Below are 12,003 nucleotides of genomic sequence, written 5' to 3'. Positions count from 1 at the left end.
ACCTCCTGTCTAAAATGTACTAGAACCCGGCACTGTCACTCAAAAACAAGATGCATGAATACAATATCTTCCAGGTTACTAGGAAAATCATTAGGCGGTACGTATCTTCTGATGGCATAGAGAAAGAAGAGATTACGATGCAGGGAATGCCACAGGATCCTGTCAACATTGAGGAAGGGGATGGCTATTCCAAAGTCATAAAGCGCATCATACTGAAGAGTGACATGGAACAGTCAGAGGTGAGACCGTCTGATTCTCCAGAACGGACTTTATGGAGAGGTGTAAAGTCGAGCTCACAAGAGAGGGACGAGATTGTTTATTCCTACTGGCCTCACTTCTCCCATCCATAAGGCAGTCTGCGTTCAGTTAACATTCATTTTTTTGTTTCATGATTTTGTGGAATGTTTAAATAACCATCAGGGAGATTTGTAACCATTGTACTCATTGTCTTTGGTCCTTTTTATTTCTTTTTTTTTTTTTTTAACATTTTTTATTGATTTATAATCATTTTACAATGTTGTGTCAAATTCCAGTGTTCAGCACAATTTTTCAGTCGTTCATGGACATATACACACTCATTTGGTCCTTTTTCTTTCTTTTTGCTCTTTAATTCATACTTGACCACAGCAGAAATCCAAAAGTCAGATTTTAAAAGACTAGAATCCCACCGGCTGGCGAGCAGTAGGTTCTGGAAAAGCCCTGTGCAGACGCACCCAGTCTGCATGGCAGCCTTCTTTCTGGCACTGCAGATAAATGTTTGGTTTTCAAACTTCTGCATTTCAGAGTCACCAAAACCAGGATCCAGAAACTCCTTGACTTAGAGTTTTATCTCTTCCTGTTTTACTTCCCTCTTTCAGAAACGTATTTACTCTCTCTGACATGTAATTTATGACGTTATCACTGCCTTGCATTCATTCAGATCCTGAAAGTGATACTATGATACACATGAGATTCTCTACAAATCTACATTTTCAGTTTTTCCTGTCTCTGAGAGTTCCTCCTTTGGAGGTTAATTTTATCTTCAGAAGGCCAAAACAAACCACTTAGACATGGGAAAAGAGGGTTCAGGCCCAGGGCGCTATGTCTGTGTTGCACTGAGCAGTCAGCTTCTTAGTCACGAAACTTCCTGACCGATTTTCATTCAGGTGACTAATTAAGTGGTTGATTTGGTGCTGGGTAGTTGCAGTCATTATATAGACATGACCAGCCGATTATAGATTTTTTTTCTAACTCTTTTACAAAATACTGTTTTCAGTGTATACCATTGTAGTGTATGGGTGTGTTTTATCTTAATGGAAAAATTCATCATTGTTACATTTTGGCAGTCAGAAACTGTATGCTGTGTGTCCTTCATTCATCAGGTCACTGTGTCTGAGCCCAGCCTTTTGTGCAGTACTTCACAATTTCAGGCTGAACCTGTGGAAGGCCGTAGAGTCAGCAAAGTTGTTAAAACAACTATGGTACACGGAGAGAGGATGGAGAAGCATCTGGGGGATTCTAGCTTAGCCACTGATCTTCCTTCAGCCAAAGATGACTTTGAAGAGGTATAGAAGCATCATCCTCTGTATGTATGTGTGTGTGTGTGTGTGTGTGTGTGTGTTTTATGTGTGCTTTGTGTTTGAGAAGAACATGATACGATTTATTGTTGTGTCACTATATATGTTCATGGATGGGTGCAGGATAATTTAAGAGAGTAGAATTCCCATTTGACTGACATACACAGTGAAATAGTATTTTCCTCAACTTATGGTGTTAATTCGTGCCACCTGAAGAGCTCTAAAAAAAAACCCAGTTAACCAGGATTCTCTTGAATCCTGAGTCAGAATCAGAATCTCCAAAGTTGAGACATGATTGTACATCTTGCCTAAAAGTCCCAGAAGTGACTTGCACTCCCAATTAGTAAGGGAAAGAAATGTTGCAAATTATCTTTCCTAGTTGATAGTCTCAGATGTTTCCAATGATAGGCATTACAGAAGATCCAAATATATTTTATACCCAGAGATGTTTTAAACAAGCATTTGTAATTATTTAAGCTCTAATTTCCAATAATTAGGAAATGGGTCCAAAATAACATCCATGAACACTTACTACAATTCAAAAATCCCCAATTTCTGAAAACCAAAGCAAATTTTGTGAGTTAGTAGCAAGCTACTTTGAAAGTAAAACTTAATGGGAACTGACGTGAGGCTGTAATGACTTGGTGTCTTTTTATTCTACTAGAGTGAATATTCATGTTTTGCTGTTGCTGTATTAATGGGTTTGATTACAGGATGCTGTCCCCATCCCATCTGGGATATTAGAATATACAGTATGTACATCATATTACCTTTCTAAAATCCCAAAGGAAAAGAAATTTGATATCTGAAACACATTTGGCCTCAAGAGTTTCAAGTAAGGGATGGTGGGCATGTACAAACATCTATAAAACACTCTTTTCTGTTGAAACATTTTGAAGTTAAATGTTACATGTTGTCCTCTCATACCCACAGTATGTGTTGAGGTTATGTGTGAATGCACTGGGATATTAAGAGCAAACCTTATTTTAAATACTTTCAGTTCTTCACATTTTGACAGTTGGTGACCTTGGACAATCAAATGATCAATTATCTGAGTTCTGCAGTTTGGGCTTTACTTGTTTGTTGCTTGTTTTTGCCTCTGGTCATAATTCATTAAATTTATAATTAGAGTCTGCACTATAGAAAGGAATTGGGTGAGGCAAGGAGGAAATTAGAAGTCAACCAGTATAGTTAACAACACTTGTAAAGTAATACAACAAATGGGAGGAATATAACAGACTTGTTAAATAAAACTCAGTACTTAGATCTGCTCCTAACAATTGTTTTTCTTTATCCTCTCAAGCATATATTTTCATACTGACTACTTATTAAGCAAAGTAATAGATTATGTTAAAATCTATGGCTTATGATGGGCTTTGTTTTCTTTTTTTCCCCCTCACTTTAGGCTTTGAGCTACACAGGTAGCCACATGAAAGTCCACTCCCCCAGTTTAGTAGAGAATGAAGTCCTGAAGGAGGATGGATCAATAATTAGAAGGTTTGGGTTAGCATGGGGTGATGCTTTGCCAACTAACACCTGTAAAAAGTTTTCTAATTTCAGGGAAAGGAAAATAGAGCCCCTGCGTACACCCAAAGGCCCCTTGGGAACTGCAGACTCTCCCTGCAGTCTAAGGCTTCTGTCAAGAGGTAGATCTGGCACTGTGCCATACCGGCAGTGTCCTCTTGATGCTTTACGAGTAAGACTAAGGCATGATGATAGTCAGATGACTGTTTACACAGTCGCTCCCTGTGTTTTCAGCAAGTCATCAGTTTCATTGAGACCAACCAGCTGGGATATTCCGTAGTGTTGATAGATTTGGAGAGCATTGTAAGAGGACTCTAATCAGTCGCTCACAAATTAATCTTGTGACCAACTGCCTTCAGCTCAATCTTGATAAATCATTCCTTTAATGGCATATGCTTTTTCATTTGTTTGAAGCAAGCTGTTTCATGATTCTGCATGTGAGTGGCCAATAACATGAGCATGAGTTTGATACCCATGAACCTACATGTATCCAGCGATGCTGAAACCAGGGGCCGTAATAAGTTAGCAAAATATCATAAAAGCAGTTGGTGGCTCATAACTGTGCATATGAGAGGATCTGGCTGTGAGGCTCTCTGGTCCGCCCCCATCCTCATCACCTATTTAATGTGTGAACTTGGGCACTGTTGCCTTGGTTCTGCCCTCACTTTTCTGAGCCTCTAGCAGCACTGTAAGCATTTATAAAATGTTCTCAGCTTCGCAGTGAAAAGACACAATGGGAATTGAAGTTACTATTGTGCTTTTCACTTCATTGAAGAGAAAAATTGTCATTTATAATACTCTACCAAGCTATTTTTTAGCCTGTAGAACATAATAATTAGAACAGTGAAATTAAAGGTTCTGTCACAGTTCTACCCTCCAACCACATGTGAAAAACAATCCCAGCTAGGAATTTAAGAGAGTAATTGCTCACAGAGCTTTAAAAGTGCTACATGAATTAAGGATAAAGTGCTTTTTATACTCTGAACTTTTAAGTCTTTTATCCAGTTGTTCAGATGGAACCACATAAACCACGCACACCCTGGCATCGTGAGATCTTCAAATGGGAATAGATTTAGAGACCAGTTAATTCAAAATTCTCAGTGACAGCTAGTGAATTTGAATCCAGGGGTACAGACATTTCAGTCCAGTTCCAGAGCTACTTAGTTATGGAAGACAATTTGTGATCTACAGCATTTTATCTTATATGTTGCTGAACACATTTTATCATACCCACAGCTCCCCTGAGATATGTACAAGTAAATTCATCCCGTTGCTTGAGTCGGATACATATGCATGTGCATAAACACATTCATCTACATACTTGGGCACAAGACACCAGGGAATGTCCTCTCCTCTGACAGAAGCTTAACCCCCAACACCAATGCCGTAGATGTTTCTACCAGCTTTTGGCAGAAATAGTCACATATTTGCTTTTTTGGAGAAAAGACTGTATATGGGTGCTGAATGGTTAGAAAACATATCCTGATTTCAACCACTGGAACTAAATTAGACAATTTTATCCAAAGGAACAAATTAAAGTTTGCTTTCAGATACAAAATAATTCACATGTAGAATCAAAGGAAAGAGGAGGTAAGAGAACACGAGAGGAGGAGGAGGCGATGAGCTGTCCAAAGGAAAGCTGGACGCGTTTTGGCTGAAGTCAGCCGTTTTCTAAAACTCAAGGTGATTTTAACAAATCTTTGACTCTTGGCCCCGCTACATATTAACTGGGTTATTTTTCACTTGGAGCTCTGCTTAAATTCTCTGAGATCCAGTTTCCTGATTTGTTATTATAATAATAGCACCTGGCCTGTAAAACATGTTCACCACATCTTTGTGGAATGAAAAAGCATTATTTCCAAGTAGAGAGGGAACGACTCACAAGAGAATCCCTTTCAGGTAAGAACACAGGAAAATAGACAGTACCGATAACCTCGGACGTCAGAGCCCCTTCTCTCAAGCAATCACCAGTCTGATGAGGGGGCCGAGAAAGCCGCAGACTGCCGAGTGGCCATGGGAGGCATAAAGCGGGCCTGGAGCATGGGCTCTGAGAGGACGGCGGAGAGATTTGTCTCTTGGTGGTTTCCCTTTTCCTCCCCTCCCTCTCCATCTCCACATGAGGCTGCAGGAGCCCGGGCAGACCTTCACCTCCTGCTGGTAGTCATCTTCCCGTATATTGATAGGGTCATCTTGCAGTTTTTATAGGTCTATGCCATGTGGAAAAGTTCTCTGAGAACACTTTTGGGCAGTTGGGAAGTGACTTATGGGTTAAGCTGGAAGCTGTGGCGTTTTAAAGAAATTTAATTAAAAACTATTTTCTGTACCCTGTCAAAAAGTACGTATGGAACAGCTATTTCAGAAGGAGCCACGTTCTCTTACATCAGCTCACCCTAATCAAAACATGAATGAGCCTATGGTTACTTTTTGAGAGAATCATATGAAAGCATGGTTTCACTTACTTGAAATATTTCTCAAAGTTAAAAAAAAAACTCCTTGTTCCAAAACACTTGAAAAAAAAATCTCACAAGTCAGTGAAGATGGGGGAAAATGTGGCAGCAGTTGTTACACTAGCCCCCGGTGTAGAAATATCTAGGGGTAAGACAGTGAGCACTACCTTGACGTCATGGGTCCCCTCATACCAAAGGTAGTGGCTGCCTGTTAGCAGTGAAGAGAGAGCATGATATTCTCTCGTCTCTTCTCTCCAGGACAACCATGAGTAAAGCTAGAACCCAGAAGAGGGCTGTGGTGAAGGACCAGCACGGAAAACGCGTTTACTTGGAGCACCTGGAGGATGTCCCAGGAGCACTAGACCAGGACGACCTCCAACACGACCTCCAGCAACTCCTTCGGCACTTCTGCAAGGAGGACTTGAAGCAAGAGGCCAAATGAGGGGCTGCCCAATTCTCACAACAGAAACCACGCATTCACTTGATATGCAACTTCCCATTTCATTAGAGGGCTGACCTAACTGGCCGGATTAATGGGATACCCTGATATTTCCACGTCTAGCAAATACACGGCATCTCATTTGAGTTTTTCCCCCATCCTCTTTAACTGTAAGCTAATTTGTGACCAAAGATAGCATCCTTCATTCTGGATGCTGTATCCACCACTTTGTTGTGTCTGTGCTAACCTGGGAACTGGCCGCCTCCATTGTTCTTGGCTTCTGCACAAGCTCCATGAAAATCCATTGAACAGAAGAACTTCACCTGCAGACCTCTTCCAATGATGACACATAGGAATCCTACAAAGAGAGATCTGTGTACAATATGTAGCTAAAATGCTCAGATGGACAACACGTTAAAATTAAAACCACTGCCTGTCATAACTACACTGGGCATCACAGAAAAAAGGCCTCTAGAAATTGCTGAACAACGATTCATTAAGATATTGCTAACACAATCGAATGATGACACAGTTCTACTGCAAAAGAAGCACTTCAGACCTACCATGTCCTTAGAACTTCCAGAGTAGCCCTTGCTCCTAGTTAGCGATGGACTAATAACCTTGAAGAACTGTCCTAACTAAGCACTTACTGCTGATGCTGGCCAGCCGTGATTTATGACTTGCCAACAGCCACTGAGGGAGGGCAGGAAGGGAGTGGAGGTGACCAGAAGGAAACAATAAGGTACTCAGGTGCTGGCAGCTGCATCCTGTGCTGTCCGGCATCTTCAGGTCCTTTGGATTTGGGACACGTTGGCAGGGTATTTTAAAAAGCTATAACTACTGTAGTTTTCCAGTTTTCATTGCTGCTTTAGCAAACCACGCTGTCTTATTGGTGGTACTTTCTCCTGGCCACTGCACTGTAGATAATTCATTGGAAACAAGATTTGCCCACTACACAAATGGTTAAGCTCCTTCACCATGTTGGAGTAGTTTCTTCTTCTTTTTTTTACCCCCCTCTGGGTTTATATCTTCTCTGATACCTGCATGTAGCATTGAAGAATCAAAACCACAGTCCAGACCCCTCTTCTGATCACATTAATGGTTTTCATTCTTTTGACCCTCAGCAAGCACTGTTCACTTTTCAGCTAGGTCTGTTTTTTAGCTTGCAGACTAGATTGAGAAATCCTGAAAAATTTGGTTTGGGTTAAAATTTTTGATTTATTTATTTGAAATCCAAACTCCCTTGGAAACTCTGAAGTGTGTTCGTGCACTTTCCTGTTTGTTTCAGAGAAGGGACTTTAATCATCTGAGTGATTTCCACGTCCTATTCCTTATTCCTCTAGTGGTTGACGCTGTGTAGCATTTTAACATATATATATATATTCACAAATATATTCATATAAACAGTATACATTTTGAATCAGTTATTTGTTAAAGAAAAGTATATTCAATGAAGATGAGATTAAAAAGATTTTAAAAACCAGAGTCTATCCTCCAGGGATTAAACATTTTCCAATTCTATCTGGTCTTTTCCTGTTGTGCAAAAATGACTCATTGTTCCGAATGTCAAAAGCAAATACGACAAACAATGACACTTCATCATTTCAAGTAACGTTGCCAAGAGAGAAAATTTCCTGGGAGGGAGGTTTCCCACAAGCCAGATCTCCTAAGCCTCAAAGGCTAGTACTGTTTGGCAGTTGGATAGGAAATAAAGCATTCTTTGGCAGCCAAAATGAAGGAGGCCAGTGGTGAACCTTTTTGAGACTCACCACGGCCTTCTTGTCCAAACCTTCACTGGAGCTCAAGAAAAGCATTTCTGTTGTGTTATTTGCAGTGCAGATGATGTCTGTGTAACAACATAATGGTTATTCACCTTTTTTTTTTCAGTTTTGATTTTTGCTGTGTAATCAAAAAACTTGAATACTGTGAGAAGAAGTGAATTTTCAGTTGACGAATCAGCATCTTGTTCCCATGGTGATAACACTAATTGAATATATCTATGAGGGCATGTATTAGTTAACGGAAAAAAAATACAACACTAACAATACATAGCTGCAATGTGTACAATGGCTGATTTAATTAAATAAAATGTACAAGTGTTAAATGTGGCAACAGTGATTGGTTCTTCTTTATCACTCACGTGTGATTTCAGGAGATGAGAAACTTAATAGACAAGATAGATGTGAAGCCAAAAGAAAGGCACGACTTGCTTTTGTTCTTTTTTTTTTTAACTTTATTGTGGTATAATTTCTGTAGAGTAAATTACACATATTTCAGATGCACAATTCAGTGACTTTTGATAGATGTCTACACCTATGAAACCACCGCCACAATCAAGATCCCTAACAATTCCGTCACTCCCCAAGATGTGCAAGTTTCTCGTTTTCCTTTGGTAGCAGAATGTGATAAGCCCAACTCTGTATTAAGCCCTGGGAGGAATAGAAAGATGTTGACCCTGCCCTCAGAGAAATTTTATTGTTACTCTTATGCAAAGGGGGAAGATAAAAGTTGATTTTTAGTTTGGGGATCGCTAGTAAATGAGAAATAGGAATATGGGGCCTGGAGGAGTTGAGGAGAGAGGGTAACCAGGGGTCAGCAGCACAGCCTGGGGCCCCATTTCACTTCTCTCCTATAAGGTCAGGACTCTCCGAAAACACCTCCTGCCTTTGGGAACAGCATTTCACTCTGGGGTTCTATTCATTTCTTATAGCCTGAGAATTAGAAATTATAAATGGATCCATTAATAAAAGACAAGGGCTGGAATATGCAAAACTGAAACCTGTTCTATTTGGAGCATATTTTTTGGTTTTTGAAAAATCCCCTTAGTGCTGCTGTAATAATATTTTTATACTGCAAAAACAGAAAGACATGGTTTAAAAACTGAGTAGGTTTTATTTCCATCTTACCCAGTATGAGATAGGAAGCTCTCCTGCCTGGTTGATTTACAAGATCTTCCAAAATTAAAGTACCAACTATGCTTGAAATTTTTCAAAGAAAAGAATCAAAGTTAAAAAAAATTTTCCCAAGTAGGAGTGTGTGAGTGAACATCCATCTTCCACCCATCTGTTTCATGTGCTGTGCTTTCTGCTGACAGAAGCTCTGGGCTTCCATTGCCTTGAGTTTGATCAAGGAGATGAAAGCATCAGAGGCTGCTCAGTGTCTCCCCACGTTTAATTATGTGGTGTGCAGACCCCAGTACAAAAAGAACAGTGGTTTATATGACCTTTTACAGAAATATATTTAAAGTGTAAGGTGAGGCGGAACCCTCCAGACTGAGGGAAGTTTATGTACAGCTCATAAATGACTTGAATTAGCCATAAGGAGGTGCAAATTCCGTACAGGCACATTGACACAGACTTGAATTTGAACTTGAAGTTGCCTGTGTCATTTAATTTATGTCATCACAGGTCTAGGTGTGGGCAAGCAGACAAGCACATGAATAAACAGATAAAGGGAAGCTAAACAAATACTTAACGAGAACCCAAATCACGACATGCTTTTCGTGATTAATGGCACAAAGATGGTCTGCTTGTTTTCATTACACTTTTGAAAAGAACTGTTTGAAAGTCTGTCTTCAGCTGCTGCTACCTGTTTGAAAACACACTCTCCTTCCTTCAGTTAAGGTATGATTTCTGTTTCTGATCTAATTGAAGTTACAATTACAATCACAATCTCAGAATGAATCACCTAAGTAAAGATGTAATACAACTTTTTCTCACTCTAATAATAGAAACATTTAAGAAAATCTTTCAACTATCATAAGAAAAATTTTGATTCCCAAATCCTGCACACAAGTTAAAATATTCTTTTTTGGTTACATTCAGACTTGCTGGGAAAAACCAAAGTACTTTCTTGCTTGCTTTGAATTAGCTCCATGGTATGGAGTAAATGATATGTATGAATATACTTTGGGTAGAGCTGTTACGGACAGTAGCCAGAGATGTGACAGTGGTATTTGTAGGACTTCAGTGGGTCTCTTCAATCAGTGGAAGTGTTCAGTTGATAAATCCTTGAGATGTTTCAGTGAAGTAATATGACACAGAGGTTAAATAGCTGATCTTGGATAAGACTGGATTGGAATCAGCCCAGCTATGTCAATATTTACATGACTTCATGAAAGTTTACCCTCTGGAACACAATTCCCTCATCAGTAAAATAAGAGGTAATAATACAGTCATACCTCGTTAGCCCAGGGGGATCAGTTCCAGACCCCTATGGATACCAAAACCGGCAGGTGCTCAAGTTCATTACGCAAAATTGTGTGGTAAAGCCAGCCCTCCAAATCTGTGGGTTCCACATCCAGGGATTCAACCAAAGAAAAACTGATCTGCAGTGGGTTGAATCCATGAACGCGGACCGAGGGTAAGGAGGGCCGACGGTGCCTGCCTCAGAATCCTCCGGCCTCACCGGACCAGGGGAGGGCAGCCAGTCCTGCCCCATTTGTCAACCCCTCTAATCCGGGAGTGCCACTGTGGCCTGTGTGTCCTTGAAGGCCATTAGTTACAGACTCATACTTGTGACCTTCCGCTTGTGTGGGGAGGAGTGAGCTCTGGGTAGGTATTGAAAGTGTTAGCCTTCAGGTCAGAGAATAGAGTTAAGTGCTTGCTCTCAGGGGCTCACGGGACACGCTTGTCAGCTCGCCCTTCGATTCACTTCCCCTTCAGAGGAAGGGTTCTTCAGGGTCTCTTTTTCTTCCCAGGCCCTCAAACCATGGTTCTGGTTTCCGATCCTTTTTTTAAACTTCCCACACATACTCTATTTTTGGTTTTCATTTTTCTTCACTTTCAAAACTGTGGAATTAGATAAAGCCACCCAAATTCCCCTACTGAATGTTCCCCACTGGCAGCAGGGCCAGCTCAGCTGCTTCAAAGAGAAGTGCTGGCAGGGCCCTGGACTGATGGAGGTGGATGTGAACACAACAGCTGGCTTTGAGGATGTGCAGAAACAATGGGATATCAATGTCAGCATGAAATACACATCGAGCCTGTTTTTCTTGGGCGTGGACCAGAGCTCAGCGCTCCTCCAGGCTATGACAGAGGGCTTCCATGGAACTCGCATAGCAGCAACTTCTGAATGAGTTGGACCCCGTGTGAATTTTCCAAGTAACTCACAAATAATTGATAGCTCAGAAAATGGCCTCCACAAGCACATGCTGTCACCCCTGAGAGTCACAGGTGGTCGTTGGCACCTCTAGAGCCGGTTGGTGACACAGGAGACAACCTGGGGTTCTGACTAGCGTCTGAAGCTGGGGCAGAGGGGTGGGGTGAGGGAAGGGACAGTCTTGTAAGACCCAGCCCTTAACCGGTGGGATCTGATGCTGTCTCTGGGTAGATGGTGTCAGATTTGACCCATCCAGCTGGTGTCAGGGAACCCCCCCAACACACACACACACACACACACACACACACACACACACACACACACACACATGAGTTGGAAACAGAACACCTTTAGGGAGATAATCAGGGAAGAAATATTTATAAAAAAAAAATGACCTAACTTTATGTAAGTAAATTTAGAAACCTGAATAAAAGAGATGATTTTGTTTAAACAGAAATTACTAAAATTGATCACAGAAGAGACAATAAAGGTAAACACCAATGTGATGGCTAATTTAATCTGTCAACCTGACTGGGCTGACGGATGCCCAGATGGCTGGTACCACATTATTTCTGGGCGTCTGTGCGGCTTTTTCCAGCGGAGTTTAGCGTTTGCTGGGCAGACTGGGTAAAGACCCGCCTTCACCAGTACAGGTGAGGCTCATCTAGTTCATTAAGGGCCTAAACAGAACAAAAGGCAGATGGAGGGTGAATTTGCTTTAGCTAGGACATCTATCTTCTGTCCTTAGATGTCAGTGCTCCTGGTTCTCCGGCCTTGGGACTTGGACCAGAACTTGTACAATGGCCCCCTTCTTCTCGGGCCTTTGGGCTGGGCTGGAACTACACCACGGGCTTCCGTGGGCCTCCTGCTTGCAGACAGTGGATCGCGGGACCTCTCAGCCTCCAAGATTGCGTAAGCCAGTTCCTCACAATAAGTC

At 41.3% G+C, this 12,003-nt stretch overlaps 1 protein-coding gene across 50 annotated transcripts in view; it reads left to right on the top strand.

The window, feature by feature from the left end:
* Positions 1–8,078, top strand: part of ANK2 (ankyrin 2) — a 603,826-nt gene extending 595,748 nt beyond the window's left edge. For 47 of the 50 annotated variants that reach the window (XM_064480111.1, XM_064480286.1, XM_064479985.1 and 44 more), the window contains 3 exons: positions 75–239; positions 1,362–1,544; positions 5,786–5,914. In XM_064480111.1, coding sequence (XP_064336181.1) covers positions 75–239; positions 1,362–1,544; positions 5,786–5,800 — 363 coding nt within the window. In that variant the 3' untranslated portion in view covers positions 5,801–5,914. Of the gene's footprint in view, positions 1–74; positions 240–1,361; positions 1,545–2,961; positions 3,054–5,785 lie in introns of all 50 variants that reach the window. The other 3 variants (XM_064481197.1, XM_031467121.2, XM_064480332.1) reach the window with 2 other exon arrangements.
* The last annotated feature ends 3,925 nt before the right edge of the window (positions 8,079–12,003 follow it).

The sequence above is a fragment of the Camelus dromedarius genome, chromosome 1 (genome assembly GCF_036321535.1).
Source record: "Camelus dromedarius isolate mCamDro1 chromosome 1, mCamDro1.pat, whole genome shotgun sequence".
NCBI classification, from domain to species: domain Eukaryota; kingdom Metazoa; phylum Chordata; class Mammalia; order Artiodactyla; family Camelidae; genus Camelus; species Camelus dromedarius.
The sequence above is the reverse complement of the archived record's forward strand: the minus strand, read 5'-3'. Positions and strand labels throughout refer to the sequence as shown.